The sequence below is a fragment of the Topomyia yanbarensis genome, chromosome 2 (genome assembly GCF_030247195.1).
Source record: "Topomyia yanbarensis strain Yona2022 chromosome 2, ASM3024719v1, whole genome shotgun sequence".
Taxonomy (NCBI): Eukaryota; Metazoa; Arthropoda; class Insecta; order Diptera; family Culicidae; genus Topomyia; species Topomyia yanbarensis.
The window spans coordinates 390,889,517-390,907,925 of record NC_080671.1 but is presented as its reverse complement, the minus strand read 5'-3'; the positions used below and the strand labels follow the sequence as shown (position 1 = coordinate 390,907,925).

Sequence of the window (18,409 nt, the reverse complement as noted above, 5' to 3'; positions counted from 1 at the left end):
CAAAATCGTATTCATGTTATACGTATGTATCCGTCACATATCATCATTACGCCTTTCAACACAAACTCACACGTATCAACAAAATGCTTTCACAACACTGAATCAACAAGCTCACAACAAATGCTTAGCAAAACGAAAAATAAGTTGTATTTTTGTTGCCATTACATTGCGAAAATTCATCGATGACACTTCATGCGCTCCATTTGATATTATAGAGGCACTGAACTGTACGGTGGCGCCAACTATAATATTTGAAAATAATTTCGGCACTAAGAACAAGAAAAATGGTAGATAGATCGGAACGAGTAGTATGAATTTGAGACAAATCGTTTAGTTAAAGTACCTTCCGAAAACAATAGCAACCTATTTAGCAAATGCCCTGTTAAATCTGTAAAGCGTCTTGTAGATTTTGTTATAAATAACTTATGCTAATTGACATTTGGTCTAAAAATGCAAGAATTTCTCAAGAACGCTAATTGAAAAGATACCGTTTACAAACCTCCTAGATAAAATTCCGGCATTTTTAGACCCAAATTAATGATCAGATGCGAACTCAGTTTGTCAAATAATCCAATTGGAAAAAATGTTGAAAGTAGCAGCATTACAGCAATCAAATACTATCAGTTCCTCTTTATTGGAAAACATTAAAGTTGCGAGTAAATTTCTTTTTCATATTGTAATCGCGTCCAATTTCAGTTCCTATAATCATTGAGTTCTTATTCCTATTCTGAAACGCAAGTATAAATACATTTGATTTACCGTTGGTTTCAAATAGCTCCAATTTTAGTGGATATTGATTATGTTATTGTTTCTTGTAATAATATTTCCCTGTGCATCTTTTAGGAGTATGACCCAATAGTTGAACTATTGGTATTAATGCTACCTTGGCGGTAAAAGAATAATTTCCTTTTGAAATTTCTCGTTAAAATCATACATGTCACATGTTTACATTTTTACCGAACATGTTATAGTCGGCGCCACCGTACAGTTCGATGCCTGTATAAAATGAAGCGTACACTGAACAAACTAGAAAAGTATTTTTTACCGGAAAATTCAGGTGATGTTAAAAAAATAGGAATCCTTTCAATTTTATGTGATGCACGTAAAATTTAACAACTTGGTAATAAAACTTATTAGATTTTTGAGTGAAGGTTATGTGTCATGTTGATAAAAGTTACGTGAAATTCATATACCTTTTACTGGAGCTCACAGTGAGAAAATTACTGTTTTATAAACTCAAGATGGCGTCAACTGGATATACGCGTTCATTATTGTTGGATGATTTAGGCTTCCCTGAAAGTCTACTAGATGTTTTCGAGCGTAAGATTCATTGATATTCAAATAAATAAACCCTTCTCTATAAAATGTTTCAATTTTCAGAGTGCGGGATCGGATTATTCGAATTAATAACCTTCTCGATTGAAGAGTTACAGTGTCATTTGCAGCAAACGGATGCTGATTGGAAAATTGAGGTTATTTTTGAAGCTATAAGTTCCTGGCGAAAAAGAAATGTAGTTCAATTGATATTTTATGGTAAACACTTATTTTCATATTTGTATCTATTAATTTATAGAAATCAGCGATCCTCAGTGCATTAACCAGCAACGAACTTCCCGGAAATGGAGGAGCAAACGAACCCTGTGAGTCAAGTGGAAGCGTGCTGAATACACATGCACTTGAAAGAGAGCAGCGAGGCTTATTACTTACACCCGTCAATGAATCGACCGATTCGGGAATTGTGTCTACAAAAACAGTAGGCTGTGTACCCCTTGAAATAAGAAGTCAGATTGACTCTGATTCATTATGTACCGGAAATGAGTCCTCAAAAATACTGGACGAACTTGAGCTGCTAGATGTAAGCCAGAGCACGCCATCAGTGTCGTCGAATGGCGAGGCGGAACTAGCGACTGCTAGTGTTTCAGGTAGGATTATTTCAAATTTGCTAATACGGTGCAAAGTTCCATCATTTGAATTGCATTTAAAACGTCGAATAAAGCAATACACGCGCGTTTTAACGTTCAATATTTTTATCAATACTAGACAGTATTGACTAAAGTATTGTACGTGTAATGGAAAAAAATGTATTGACGATGTGTATTTCAAATGGGATTGGCGTATTAAAGTAATATCGTCAACACTCGCATTGAAAAAATATTGAACGTGTAAGAGCCGCTTTAGTGCATTTGACATAATACCTTCACATAAAGCATTCTAGCTAACAGCAACTGCACTTGTATTTATCTTTTCCTATTCTTCTTGCAGCTAGTTTTAATGACGGGATCGAAACGAACGAAACCGAGCGTAGACAGGAAAAACAAAACAACGAGGAACACCCACCATATTCATCTGATACTGTGTTTTCTCCAAGCATTTTAGCAGCGCTCTTGAAAAATTCAGAGGAAGGGAAAGATATTTTGCGTAGATCAACACTTGGCGAACTGAGCGAGGCCAAACAACTGGCATTAGCTGGTATTATCGCAAAATATCATCTGGCGACTAAGGATCAACTTCGCGTGGATGATTTGGAGAGATATGCTTTGGCTATAACTACAATCTTTAAATCGGAACGCAAGGTATAACCCATACACATTTTATATTACGCATGGGACATAAAAAGAACATACTTTCTATTGTAGGAGAGTTATTACATTCCCCGAGGTGGAGACCGTCGTAATCACGGCGGTAAAATAATAAATAAAATTGGAAATTTAAAACAAAAGAAGAGAAAAAGCGACGCAAAGGAAGAAGAACATTTGAAAAAACTCAAATCAGGCGAGTCAACATGCGATGCACCCTCCGACAGCAAACAATCGATTGAAGCATATGAATGGTTAGCTTTGAATGATACGCCGTGGTCTACAGTACTTGACAAATGGTCAATAAGTTTTGATTCGCGTAAAACGATACTAGGAGACAAAAAGCTCGTCAAAAAAGCCTTAAGATTGTATGGGCATTACAAAAATTCGAATGGTTTTCAGTTGGTAAGTCAACTACTACGAATACTACTAATAAAAATAATAAGTTTTCATTTTTAGATTGATATTGATTTTCGACTACTCACATTGGGTGGAACTAGTGGATTGCAAGCATTAGTTGCTATTCGCCCTGCGTTAATTGCTTACATTTCAAACACGGCGTTGGATCCATCTGCTGAAGGTTTATTGAGATTATTGAAAAGCACTACTACAAGCGAAGGTACTCTTTTGAGTGTGATAGTGAATTTATGAGACAATTATTTATATATTTTCCGCTTTCTTCATTTTTAGATGTTAAACATTGTGCGCTGTTGCTAGGATTGCACACAGTACTACCTCCAATCGCAGCAGGATCCCGATACAAACCCACAATCTGTACGGCCCAAGACGATACCATTGTCTTTGCAGAATCTTTAGACGCAGCTATAGAAAAAGTTCGAACAATCTGTATGGGCTACGAGGAACGCAATCTACCAATTGTTCCAAAATTAATTACTATTGGAACAGAAGTATCTCGAATCGATGGCCCATTTTATATATGGTATAACGAAATACTCTATGAAGTGAACACAGCTGCAAGAGCAACGGACGTACTTCTAAAGCTGTCTGCAATATTCGGATTACCTTTTTCGAAGGTGTCTAAGTTGGTGTGGCACTTCATAAGCTCTTATGCATATTCGATCCGCCAGCGTGAGTCATATGCTGCAATAAATCGTCTGGAAAAGTATCTGTCTGCTCAGCACATATCATCAGTAACCAAAAATGATTAGTTGTATGCTATCTGACTGTAAGTTTATATTTTCTAATGTAAGCGATTATTTCGATCATCTTAAAAATTACCATGTAGTACCAGTAGATTATCGGTATAGATGTACTGTAATGAATTGCAATCAACTTTTTTCAAAGCTGTATCCTTTTAAAAAGCACATGAGCAGGCATTCAATAACAGGTTTAGCAACAGAAAGCTTTAGTCACCAGTCAAATGAATCGAATCATGAGAGCAGGGAATCAAACTACAGCCAAAATTCAAATAAAAAACAAAAAGTTGATTCAAATGAACAAAATACTCTTTCAAAATACCTATCTCCAACGTTTGAAGCGATTGATAAATCAACGGCGGATTTTACGTTAAGTATGCATATGAAGAACAATTTTACGCGCAAGGATGTATACGACATTCAACGTAGAGTCTCATTAATCTTCAAAGAAGTTGCTTGCCAAATGGAATTGTTGGATTTAAAGTTTGCAGATCCTGAAATTGAGTTTAATTTTAAATGTTATCTCTCCAAACTTAAACAAATGTTTTCTTTAATCAGTTCAGACCACAACTTTTTTAAGTATTTACGCACACATGGATTTAAATTGCCTGTAATCATTGCTATTGAAAATGATAACATTATTAATAAGCCAGCCGATGTAGTGAATGAGTTGGGCATCGAACCAAACTGTAGTTATCTAATGTTAATGCCAGTTGAATATCAAATTAAAACATTTTTTGAATGTGGAGCATTATTAGAGAAAACTATCAGTAACACGGTAGAACTTGAAAAGACATCGGACATTAAAAACTTTGTTGCTGCTAGTAGATGGAAACAAATCCGAGAAAAATATAAAAACGACATTATCATTCCAATCTGGATTTACAGTGATGAATTTGAGGTAAATGACCCCCAAAGCTCTCATAGTAATAGACATTCCATATGTGGCATATATTACAGTTTTCCAACGTTCCCTGAAGAATTTCAAGGGAAATTATGCAATATATTTGTAGCAGGAATGCTAAACATCAAGGTAGTTGGATTCAATAAGCTACTATATGCCCTTATAGAGAAGTTTAAAGGTTTAGAAGAAGTTGGAATCACGTTTATGCTTAACAGACAAGCAGTATTAATTAGGTTCGTCTTATGTTTGGTACAAGGAGATAACTTAGGAGTGCATACAATGCTACTTTTATCAAGTGGTTTTAATGCTACCTTTTATTGCCGGTTCTGTAGACGACCTAAAGAATTGCTTAAGAAGGACGTGATAGAACATGCAGATTGTATGCGTCGAAGACAAGATTATGATGAAGATATTGATATTGGGCGACATTGTGATACTGGTATTGCAGGCAACTCTATATTCAATAATCTGCCATCCTTTCATGTAATCGAAAATCGTAGTGTAGATGCTATGCACGACATTTTCAGCAATGGAATTTGTAAATACGGTTTCACTGAGGCACTAGACTATTTCATTTATACTAAAAGATACTTCACAGTTAGTGAATTCAATACACGACGAAAGATATTTGCTAAGTTGTGCCTAGATAGCGAAATGAAACGCATGCCAGATATAACTGAATATTATAGTAGAGAAAAAAAGAAAACCGTTTCGTTACGAATGACTTCCAGTGAAATGCGCTGCTTTACTCATTATTTCACCTTTCTTATTGGTCAGTACATTCCTATTGAAGATCAAGTTTGGACATATTGTAAATCGTTGATTAAATTAGTTCATTTGTGCCTTCTCCGTTCATTTTCATCAGAAGAAATTGATCAATTACGTGAACAGATTAGTCAACATCATAATTTATATATTATCCTTTTCAAAAAAGACCTCAAACCTAAGCATCACTTTATTGTCCATTATCCGTCAATTATTCGCATCTCAGGGCCGATAGAAAAAATGATGTGTTTTCGTTACGAAGCAAAACACAGAGGATTCAAGCAATACGCACATGTAATGTCATCAAGAAAAAATCTTTGCTACACGTTAGGAGTGAAAGCCAGCTTGAAATTCTATTACGATGCGTCTAACAAAAGTTTCAGTGATAATTGTACTACTGGTAATTTTAAAACGGGCGACCTACGACTTAGACATTATTTCAGAAATTTGTTACAACCTCTGCGTTTGAACTCGGATTTCATAGTAATGTTTTCGAGCTCAATTGAATATAAAGGAACGCAGTATAGTGCTGGGAATTTTTTGACACGGTTAGAGAAAAACAAAATACATCTCTTTGAAATTTTGGATTTCATCTCATTAGGTGGTTCAATTTTCGTTGTTAGTCAGTTTTGGGAAACAGGGGATTATAATGACCATTTTTTGGCATATGAGGTTAAGGCACGAAGCGCAATAGTTGATATAGTTGATATTGAGTTATTTGGAACACCTCCAATTACTTTGCACAAGATCGATCATCTTTATATGTTTAGGATTAAAAATAGTTTTAATATCGATTGTATTGAGTGATTGATGTAAATAAAAAAACGTTGCCTTAAAAAACCATTAAATTTTTATGAATTCTTGGAAAGAAAAATCTGTTTAAATTACATATAAAATTTACCACAAACAAATTTAAAGGTTACTTGAACATCCAGTTATATTTACGTGAATATTCTTGTGATTTTTAAGAAATTTTAATTTGAAGATCATTGTATATTACGATGAAATCTACGTGAAAATCATATAGTGTTCATCTGACTCACTTGAAACTGCATTTCTTTGTCAAAACATGTAAGATTCACCTGAAAAGTATAGTAGAAAATATCTACGTATGATTTCAGGTGAATTTTATGTGCGATTTTTTTGCAGTGTAGCGCATGAATTGGCACCAGGGAATTTTCTCAACGCAATGGAAACAAAAAGACAACTTAATTTTTGTTTTGCTGAACTTTAGTTATGAATTGGTCAATTCAGTGTTGCGAATGCCTTTCATCAATACATATGAGTTTGTGATTCAAGGTATAATGATGATATGTGCCTGATACATATGCATGACAAGAATACGACTTTGTAACTAGAACGTTTCAGTAAGAGTAGTATAGTACAGGGTCATATTAAGGAAAGGTATATTTTGATGCAAACTGAAAATTACTCAATGGAGACAAACCGTATGCTGGAAAATGGTTGTTCACAAATTAAAAGCTTTGCTCATTAATAAAAATAAGTTCGGAAAGCATATTGTTTCGTATTCACCAAAATCACATCCTTAATTTGGCCCTGGATGGGTTGAAAGCCATACTGCTTATATGCTCCATTTTCTAATATATTGGAAATAAAACCTCAACCGGCTCGGGAACCCTAATAAATGTTTACCTTTAAAGCAATTTGTGTCCCTGATTTATGTTTAATGTTTGTTTTCTTTGAATAATATTGGATTTTTAGTATGTTTCGGTTTTCCTAATGAAAAATGGTTTTTAAATACTATTGCGGATTTGGTTTCACCAAGAGCGCTTGAAATAATTAGAAGTAGAATGAAATATCACTCGATAGACTCTGCTGCGCAGTGCAATTTTATGCTTCATTCGCAATTTTTGATATGAAAAATGACACTACTGTTCATATTTAAATTATCAACATATATTTGGACTTGGTCTTCATTTTCATTTCCACTGGTGACATAATCTTAACATATTTATAAGAAAATAGGTTACTTTTCAGTTGCGATTGACAGTCCAGGTGAACGGCAAAAAGGTATGATTAAGAAATCTTGTTGCGACCTACAATCAACATGTTGAAAACAATATGATTTCATTTAGCTATGCTAGCATCGTTAGTGCAACGAACCGGCAACAAGTTTTTACTGTTTTGCTCAATCAATATTATGTTGAAATTCGGCCTAAAACTGCGCTTTTTGGGTCGCGCAGAAAGTTAGATGTCAGTCGCAACAGCACATATTTTTTGTTGCCAAGTGGTTATGAAATAGTTACTGAAACAAAAATTGCTACTTGGGCAGTATCATCATCTTCGCAGTGCAGTGTTAATATCATTCAACACGTTAGCACAAGCCGAGCGTTTCGTTTTGAAGAACAACTTAAAACACGTGGTTGAAAGTGACAACGTTGGAATTAAGAATCCCGTATATATTGAGAATGATTATATAGATGTAAGGTTATATGACCTATCACCTCGTACCCCTCCTGAGCCAATTGCAAAATGCATGTCGCAATACGGAGAAGTAGAATCCGTTACACCTGATACTTGGAAAAACTTCTTCCCGGGTACTCCTAACAACGTTTTTGTTGTGAGGATGAGGGTTGAAAGGCACCCTCCTACTTGACAATAAAACTCAAAACTCACGGAACTACAATTATGCAAACTACGCTATGCACCCATGAGGGGCAAACTCCTACGTGCAAGTATTGTAATCAGACAGCTCATCATGGATAACCTTGCGCGGAAGATGCAGAGGAAGACGCATTTCAGCCGATTGCCAACTCATCCACGGCAAACCAACCCAAAACAGAGTTTTCAATACCAATGCTTGAACCACAAACGGTGGCCAAATTTATGGCAGCAGTTGCACAGACCATAATGACAACCACAAAAGAAGCATCCAGTACCGCAAAATCAACTGTAAGCAACATTGTCAAGGAAAATAATAACAGTGACGGATTTACGCTGGTCAACAATAAGTGCAAGAAACAGGGAAAAACATCTGATCGCGGACACCAAGCCGACTTCGACCTGGACGTGAAAAACAAAAAAGAATTAAATGACCCCCCCAGATGCAGATTGCCAGCAAACCCTGCGAAAGAAGGTCTCCTCTTGCAATAAAAAGTTGCGCGCACGAGATCCAATATTATAATAATATTTGTTTATATTATTTATTTTTACATTTGTAAACATATAAAAGATCCACGGCTCCGTTAAGCTACCGCTATGAGCCGTGTCAAATAAACGAATTATAATAAAAAAACAATCTGCTTTCTACTTCTGCCCGTTTCAGACCTACAATCGAACAATGTAAACGTCAACTAGCAGGCTCTCCATCTAGCGTGCATTGTCTCGAGTACAAGGAAAACATTGAGTTTTTGTTAGGTAGTATAATTTTGCGATCGTGAAAATGGAGCTTAGGCTTACAGAAGTGACATATCTCCAGTATCATCACCTCCGCAATGCGGAACTGAGAAACTTCTTTTCTCTTGTGGTGAGAAGGCGAGTCCAAAGACTTATTCTCTCCTTGATTATTCAATTCAAACATAACGGAAACAGTAAGTAAACAGTAGTGCTAGCGGACGAAAACCATGTGCGAAAGATACAAAGGGGAATGCATCTTAACCGATTGCCCACGCACTTACGGGAAAATAATCCAAAGCAGGTTTTAAATGTTTGAACCATTAATTGTTGTCAAATATGTTGCATCTGTTCGGGTCAGTAAAAAGAACTGCTACGTTTTCCTTGTTCATCCATGAACATAAAAACCTCAGCGATTATATCTTTAAGGAAGCATTTGAATTCCATAAGGCCAACTATGACAATATCAGACAGAAGCTAAATAATGTTGTTTGGCAAAAAGTAAGCACTAACTGAAAGTAACGAAGGGGTGCAGATTTTGACTCATAAAACCTTGTCCAAAGCCAAAAAACAGACAATTTTACATCAATAATGCATTTGAATGACAACGTACATGATAGCACGGAATAAATCTGCAACCTATTTGCAACATTCTTCAAATGAATATCGTCACTGTTGTGCTATCTTATGACAAACGCCAACTGTAAACGGTAAACTGAGTTAGATATGTCTAAAAAATCTCTACAAAGTGGCGTTTACAGAATTTTGACATTCTGTTTGGTCACTGAGGACGTGCTGGACTTTTTTTAAGTTTTTGCTTCAAATGACTGTGTCTGGGTATTGGCTCAAATTATCTTGATGCATAAGATGTTTTTATATGTAAAACTATCTGAGAAACACAATGGCATAATCATTTTCTAAACAAAAATGCACGAACTGCGAGAAAAATGCAATTTAAGTTTTAAACTGGAAATGGAGCATATTTGGTAACAATGTAACCAAAAATAACTATTTTTTCTAGACTCCCTGATACATTTCCTTCAAAATGCATCTCACCGATTGTTTGTAGATCAAATGAAGCCAAAGAAATGAATAGAAGTTAATAATTGATGATTTTTTTCTATGGAAATTTTTCCATGCACGATTATGACACGCCATACAAATTTTATCATCAGTACACACCTATGACACGTGTGAGTGCGACTTTTGTTTACATTTATAGTAAAAACTCGCAACATAGTCACCCGATCTTCCCAATACTTGAGAGGTTAATACAGAATAGATAAAAGCGTCAAAGTTCATAAATTGAAAAAGTTCGGAATTGAACCTAGGCTAACTTACATGGTTAGAATCATATCTATCCGACCGTCAGCAAATAATTAAATTTAAAGCAACGCAATCTTGCACAATTGAAAGCATCTCAGGAGTTACACGAGGCTCTCATCTAGGTCCTCTGTTGTTTATTTTATACGTGAACGATTTCTCTTTCATCATCAAAAAACTGAAAATATTAATCTCTGCGGACGATTTGAAACTTTACGTGGAGATAAGAAATGCCGTAGATATTAATACGTTTCCACACGGGTGTAGAAAAAGGTTCTCACAACCGAACGTGAAAAAAAATGTAATTCAATTACCTTTAGTCGGAAACGACAAACACCGAATGTTGTGATTGTCTTAGGAAATCAGACTGTAGCAAAATGTGGAAGTATAGGGTTTTGGGAGTTATATTAGATTCTACACTGAAAGAATATATTCGTAAAATGCTAAAAATTAGTTTCGTACAGACAATTTTTACAGAATTTTTCGTACATATGACGAATCATTCGTAGTTCTATTGAAATACTTTTATTTTTATCAAATTTTCGTAAAAACCATTCAACGACTTTCGTTGGCTTATTACGAATCGGTTGCATTAGGCAAACGTATTATTGATGAAATATGTGAGTCTTTAATATTTACGAGAACTTTTCGTAATATGAATAATAAAAATAAGAAAAACTTCATAAAAGCTTCAATAGAGGTAGAATATGGCTTCCGATCATCACGACGGTCAAATAGTCGCTTCCAGTTGATCCAGAATTCGGTGCAGTACGTACTCGATCGGGTTCAGTTGAGCCATCTCGAACTGTTAGTTGGATTTGTATGAATAAATTTGAGCTTTTCTCTCTTCTGAGCTGATTCACAAAGAAGCCGATTTCGTTCCATATTCTGCCGGAGCATTGCCAATATTTCAACTAGTAATTAAGTTCTCGGGCGTCGGGTGATCCATCGTTTTTTATGCACTGAAAGCCATTCCATTAATAAAATAAAACCAATTATTATTTTCCTAATTAGTTGATTTAACAGAAAAATAAAAAATATAACTAAATTTTCCTTTAATTTTGCAAGATTCTCAAATAATAGTTATTGACAATTATTATTGATTTTGATTCAAGACGCACATCATACGAAAAGACAGCAAGCTAGTAAATATGCACACCTTACTGAAATACATCAAAGTAGAGACAGCAACTTGCTTGTAAGCTTGTAAGGCTTGTTTAAGCCTGGACGCAACTACCTAACCCAGTACACAAACAACAGAAATTCAACTGAGCTCATTGTCGGTTATAACTAGTTTTTCTTTAAAAACATGTCAATAAAGGAATGATTGAGATTTTGTTTCAATACTATATTAGTAAATGTTGAAAGATTTGTCGAAAATTGTCAAAATCTTTCTATTTTGAATAGAGTTGATTATATCGTAAAATTTAAATTATTTACAACATGTGTAATATACAATATTATAATTATTTTTCATCTTTTGAGATGCTAAACTAGATGTTTTTTGTAGTGACCAAATAGAAAAGAATTAAAACTTATCTTTCATCCGAAATTGAAATCATCAATCAATTATCATTAATCCTTTAATACCTTTGGCCATTCCGTCTCGTTTCAGACTGCAATTCAAGAGAGGCTATGTGAGACAAACGATAGAATGAATAGAAAAAAAAAGAAATAGAAAACATCTATCGGCAAGTCCCGTCCCAGGTTTAAATACAAATACCCAGATGGTGCTAGTTACTGGCTCCCTAGCCATACGACGTTTCGTTTTTCGTTTTCTCGTCAGCAAACCAGAGCTTCTGTTTTGCGTTCCGGGTATCACCCAGGGTAAGTCAGTTGCATAGACGTTCACATATGTCGTGTGAACTGTTTGGAATTTTTTGTGTCAAACGAGTGCTAATTTGGGTACTAGTTTAGATATATGCTATTTAACTAGACATCCAGATGGTGCCAGTTACTGACGAAATGAATTCGAAACACAAAAAGTCAAACTTAATATATTTACGTGTGAATTGCTGGCCTCCGGAGTAATTCAACAGTTTAATTCCATACCTTCATTCGTTGGTCGGTGAAACGAAACGGTTGAAATATCCTATGTTGTATTTAACGATGAACTAGTTTAATTCAACAGTGAGTTCCAGTCGTTTGTGTCCTGGCTGAAACGGTAGTGTAACAACATATGCGATTGTGTCCGAGCTGAAACAAACGTTACAAGCTGAGACAAACGTTTCAAGTTTTAGCTCGGGTAAGCTTTTCAAGTTGCTAAGCTGAAACGTTCATATCCAGACTGAGACTGACAGCACCAAAACAATAGCGCTGGATTATTGTTTTCAGCAAAAACTTAGTTCGCCCAAAATATCAACTGGACGCAATCAAAAAATCAACTAATAGTTTGGTTGAAATTGTGATGAATCGGTTTTCCGTGTGACCTCCCGGCTTCCCTGCCGTTTTGCGGCAAAGATGTCATAACATAAGTTCTCCATTCCGGTGTTGTTTAAGCGTCCAACAGGCAATTAAGCGCGGGATAATTTGCGAATTCTTTGTTGGAATTAGCATGACCGGCACAGAAATTTATTTTTTTGTGGGTTTTTTATCTTTTCTCGACATGGCTTCCATGGATCGACAACTAATAATATCACAGGCTTTGATTGTGGTGTGAGAGTCGCAATAAGTAGCTTTTTTACACCACAACCAGATGGGTGCCATTTCCTCGATCCTAATCCATTTGCATACATAGGCCTCAGGGCGTAAGACACTTAGAAAGCAGAATACTTGAATTCCGATTGCACTAAATACACACTACCATTCCCTTCAGCTTATGAAGTTAACAAACTATCCGGCCTCAAACCGGAGGAATCATTTCTGTCGAATCAAATCGAGTCGATCACAGAATTTATTTTATGTGCAGCGCAAATTCGTTAGTTGTGGGTTCCTTAGATGGGTGTTCGCTAATTGGGTCGTGCCCCAACTAAAAAGTAACTGGATGTCACAATCTTATGCTAAATTTACTTTGAAAATTATGCAGATAATAGATAAAAATGTGGGCAGTTACATTCTACACTCCTATCATTCTGTTTTGACATCTGTCACTAGACCCAACTAGCGAGTCGTGATCGTTAGTTAGGGCGAGTGTTTACACTGTATTTTCATCGCTGTCAGTTTCTCGAAAATTGTTGCCGATAGATTGGAACTCTGCGTGTGTCACAGCAAATACGCGCGAGGAATGCATGGCTGGAGACCAACGGCTTTATTTCCCTTCCGTAGGGTGACCATATCAGACGAGTAAAAAACCAGGACAGTCGAAAGGGTACAGCTTCCCCCCGTTACCTCTCAATCGACATTGCCTTCTCCGCATGTTTTCGGCAGTAAAAAGCTTCTGGGATCTGGCAGGTGGAGCTTCGACAGTAAAAAAGTTCTGGGAGTCTGGGAGAAAGAGCTCTGCCAGAAAGTCTTTCGTCGGAATTCGATCACCATGAACTTTTTCGGATTTACACAAAGGCAGCTCTTGCTACACCACCATCAGCAAACGTTTCATGCTGAGATGGTCTGTGCTGGACCGTCGAGGGGTTTTTCAGTACTAATAACACAATATTGACGTGAATCAGAAACATCAGCGATCCCAAGTAGCTTCCCTGCGCTATATCTGGCAATCTCCAATGACAACCATTATCTCTCGATCTTCGAGCTGCAAAACCTACCGCTGTTACAGAATTTCTCCGTTTTATCGATTGTTATATGAAAACTGGCGGATAGCATGGTGTAAAAAATATCAGTTTGAGCCAGAGCTTGAAAAAATTGACATCCCTGCATGAACTTGAAAGAAAACAAAATTCAATTCATGCCCGTCGCGATGAATGAAATGTTTGGTTCGTTTCCCTCATCATTCGTTCTCCCGACACAGCGCATTAAGGTTCGGACATGTTCGGTTTCAGAAGCGAACTGAATTTTGTTGTCATTCTACCTATGAGAGGGATTATTGATTAAAAGTGAACCAGATATAGATTATGTAGTTCACTTATACTCGAAAATATAGAAGATGCCAGGATGCCGGATTGAAAGACGATATAAGCCGAAAAGATGCGCTGGTAATCATTTTTTCATCGATGTTGACGAGGCACTCTCGAGAGATTAAAAGAAACCATCGGAAGCCAAAGTAGCAATTTTGGTATTATTGCATACTACAAGTGCATTCTAAGTTATACGAAGGGCTTCATAAAACCTCAATTGTTACTAGGGAGGTACATGTGACAGATTCAACTTATTAAGTTTTGTTTGTCGCATTCCGGTTGAGGATGAGTATACGTTGCAGTTATGGTTGTGGTCGGCCGTAACTGCGATCTGGAACATAGTGAAAAGCGAAGACTTAATAAATAGAAATATATTGGGCTTACAGGAGAAAAACCAGGACAAATTAAGTATTTTCCTTGACTTCCCAGGACACCAGGACAGTCAATGCAAAACCAGGACATGTCCTGGTAAATCAGGACGTATGGTCACCCTACTTCCGAAGGAAGACGTGACCACAGATTTTTTCACTTCAGAAAAATTTCAATCACTTCTGGGGATTAATCCCACACTTATAAAAAAGAATTCGTAAATATAATGAAATTGATCGATTTCATTCGTGGTTTTCTGCAACGGAGTATTTTCGTGCATTGTAAAAAGTAGGTTTCGTTCATTTTTGGAACAAGAATGGCCGCTTGGTGAACGAAAGCTTTCGTAAATTTTACTTGTTTAGTGTACATTGCACGAACAGTGGTCCGAATTCACAATTTAGGAAGACAAAAATGTTTGTGGCTAAACCTTTTATTTTGGAGACGCGATGTCTTCAGGACAAATAAACAGTATCGAATAGAATATCTCTAGATGTACATGGTATTAGGGTGGCTCTTATCGTTAGGGTGCTAAATTTTTTTTTCTGTATGTGAGGAGATAGAATATTGTGGTATTTAGCAAGATTGTAGAGGAACTTGTACCAAGCAACTTTGCCGAAGACAACATAGTTGTATCTCCAAAGATTTTTATTTTATAGCAATTTTAATTGAGAAGCCTAGGATGTTCCTAACAAAAACAGTTTTTTTTTGTTTTAACTTTTTTTTTATTTCTCATAAACGGTGTCTTCAGACAACTTGTAAAGCTCATCGAGACAAATTTTTTGATAATAGAAGAATACAGATATTACTTTTAGAACCGATATTATGAGCAATATTGAATAAAAAATAGATCCTTTTACAATATTTATATCTAAAATTGGGGCAAGCAAAAATAATTTCTTTTTCTTGCATTTCAAAGAGAATACTTTGAGGAATGTTTATAAAAAAATTGCCAAGGTTATATTTCTGAAAAAACTTTAAATGGAGTTTGAAAATTGTGAGTTTACTACTGAAAAATGCCTCATATAGAGTCAAAATATCTCAAACGGCCACCCAAATTAGGTGATATCGCAATTTCGGTGGAAGATTTAATTTTTTGGTAGTATGTGGCATTTCAAAACCAAATCCAAATCGACACATAAATTTTTTTTCACATGTTAAACAGGCATAACACTTTGAGGAAAGTCCTTCAAAAGATTCCGATCCGCGAATTTTACTAGAACACTAGATCCCTTTTATACACGATCCCAACCATTTATTTGCAAAAGGATTATCCCTCAGGCTCAGAAACAATTTTTCACTAGTGGTCTATCCACCGTATACTTGCGCATATCGTCGCTGTTGTACTATCTTATGACAAGAGCCGTTTAGCACATTTCGAGAAAAACGATTTTTAAAACTTATAAATGGAAAAAAACAATTCAAAGAAGATGATGCATCTATCTACTCTGTGTTAACATCCCAAATATTACGAAGATCGGTTGACTATGCTGCAAGATTTTACTATAAATGTAAACAAAAGTCGCACTCACACGTGTCATAGGTGTGTATTGATGACAAAATTTGTATGGCGTGTCATAATCGTGCATGGAAAATTTTCCATAGAAAAAAAATCATCAATTATTAACTTTTATTCATATCTTTGGCTTCATTTGGTCTATAAACAATCGGTGAGATGCATTTTGAAGGAAATGAGTCAGGGAATCTAGAAAAAATATTTTTTTTTGGTTACAGTGCTACATTTCCGGTTTAAAACTTAAACTGCATTTTTCTCAGAAATCTTGTATTTTTGTTTTGGCAATATTTTTTTATAAACATGCCTGAAAGTATTCTCTTTGAAATGCAAGAAGAAGAAATTATTTTTGTTTGCCTCAATTTTAGATATAAATATTGTAAAAGGGCCTATTTTTATTCAATATTCCTCATAACTTCGGTTCTAAAAGTGATATCTGATTTCTTCAATTATCAAAAAATTGTCTCGACGAGATTTACAAGTTGTCTGAAGACACCGTTTATGAGAAATAAAATATAAAAAAGTTAGAGCAAAAAAACTGTTTTTGCTAGGAACACCCCAAGTTGCTCAATTAAAATTGCTATAAAATAAAAACCTTTGGAGATATAACTATGAAATCTTCGACAAAAATGCTTGTTTACAATCTTGCTGAAGACTGTAGTATTCTATCTGCTCACATTCAGAAAATAATTTTTGAAGCACCCTATCAATAAGAGCCACCCTAATACCATCTATATCTGAAGATGGCCTACTTGATATTGATTATTTGTCCTGAAGACATCATAGCTCTAAAACGTAAGGTTTGGCTACAAACCTAGAAAGGTTGTGGTGTGAAGAAATGGCTGCTTGATGATCGAAAGTTTTCGTAAATTTTACATATTTAGTGTACATTGCACGAATGTTGTCGTTGATAACGCCATTATTTTTCGTGAATGAAGCGAAATGTTTCGTTTATTTATTTTTAAATCTAAGAGAAGTTTTCGTATTTATTAGCATATTATTATGACATTGCTCCTGCAGAGAAAAACTTAAACTTATTCATACAAAACAAACGAGCATGGCTCAACTGAATCCGTACTGCTTCGGATTTTGGATCAACTGGAAGCGAAAGAGGTTCAGGAAATCTTCCTGAAACTGGCGTACATGGATACGGTTACTAAATAGTCAGACCGAGACCGTCGTGATGATTAACAATTATCTGACGTATAGCATCAAGGACTCCATATTCTACCTCTATTGAAGCTCTTTTGAAGTTGACGGTTTGACGAATGGTGCTTGTAAATATTGTTAAGACTTTCGTTTATAGCAGTGAACAATTCGTTGCCTTATGAAGCAGTTTCGTAATAAGCCAACGAAAGTCGTTTCGTGGGTTTCACGAAAAGATCGTAATAAAAAATAAAATTGTTGAACTACGAATGATTCATCATATGTACGAAAAATTTGTATATTCTATAAAAGATGTCTGTATGAAACTTTTTTTTAAATTATTTTTTACCTTAAGGTCATTCGCCTCTTCGGGTTAGAAAAATCTCTTATGAAATATTTCTAACCCTATGTGCGGGGTCGGGAATCGAACCCCGATGCGCTGCGTACTGTACGAAACTAATTCGCAGCGATTCACGAATATATTTTATCAGTGCAGACCAACTGAAATAAGTGGCGATCATGCTTACCACTCAACCACCGGCGTCGTCGTAGAGGTTCAATTCTAATAATTAAGCGGAAAAAAGTATTTTTTGCCCACTACACCAGGACCAGACGCCCCACAGTGGCGGGTCTGCAAACAAAAGTCGGACAAAACCTCAAATGTTACCTAAATTGGCTGAAAATCACAATTTAAGCTAATTTTGAGGTGCTGAGCTCATTTTTGATATCAAAAGTCGTAAAATATTAAATACATTTTCCCATACAGTGCCATTGAACTTTTCTAATAACTATGATTCCGTTTTCATGATAGATTTTCCGTTACTGTTCACCAATGTCAGCAATATCATAAAAAATGAAGAACACTACTTTAAATCCATTGTATAACGTGTTGGTTTACTGTAGATTGTCTAACAATTTTACACAAAACACCACGCGCCTCCATATCAGCAACAAAGCTACAAAATCTCCTTAAAACTTTTTGCGCACCTAGGCGCAGAACGAGACCATGATATTCGAAAAGTAGAGGTTATTTCCCATAGAATGAATACTATGTGACCGTTCCGAAATATTTCCGAAATTTGTACAGAATACATTAGTGAAAAAAGTATTTTTGATCTGACCACCTCAAACATATTTAAACTAAAAAGTCATAGTTCCAAGCAAATTTACCAAATGTATTTTATTCGCTAACCAACTTCTTTCGTTCCTCTACACAATGAGACTAGTTGTGCTAAAATCGGACCAAAATCAAAAGAGCAACATGCATTTTAAGTGAACAGAGCAATGGTGGTTTCGGA

The 18,409-nt window shown here is 35.7% G+C and overlaps 2 protein-coding genes across 2 annotated transcripts; both read left to right on the top strand.

The window, feature by feature from the left end:
* The first annotated feature begins 1,179 nt into the window (after positions 1-1,179).
* Positions 1,180-2,579, top strand: LOC131680819 (uncharacterized). The gene is made up of 3 exons (XM_058961529.1): positions 1,180-1,511; positions 1,574-1,922; positions 2,263-2,579. The coding sequence occupies exons 1-3, from the start codon at positions 1,365-1,367 to the stop codon at positions 2,577-2,579; spliced, it is 813 nt and encodes a 270-aa protein (XP_058817512.1). The 5' UTR covers positions 1,180-1,364.
* Positions 2,580-3,182: 603 nt separating this feature from the next.
* LOC131684784 (uncharacterized) lies at positions 3,183-4,292 on the top strand. Its single transcript, XM_058967925.1, has one exon. It carries the CDS (start codon positions 3,224-3,226, stop codon positions 3,743-3,745), a length of 522 nt encoding a protein of 173 aa, XP_058823908.1. The 5' UTR covers positions 3,183-3,223; the 3' UTR covers positions 3,746-4,292.
* Positions 4,293-18,409: the final 14,117 nt, after the last annotated feature.

Coding starts and splice junctions, on each gene's coding strand:
- LOC131684784 (XM_058967925.1), top strand. CDS start 3,224: ATGAGACAATTATTTATATATTTTCCGCTTTCTTCATTTTTAGATGTT.
- LOC131680819 (XM_058961529.1), top strand. CDS start 1,365: ATGTTTCAATTTTCAGAGTGCGGGATCGGATTATTCGAATTAATAACC. Junction 1,512..1,573: donor GTTCCTGGCGAAAAAGAAAT/GTAGTTCAATTG, acceptor ATTAATTTATAG/AAATCAGCGATCCTCAGTGC. Junction 1,923..2,262: donor AGCGACTGCTAGTGTTTCAG/GTAGGATTATTT, acceptor TTCTTCTTGCAG/CTAGTTTTAATGACGGGATC.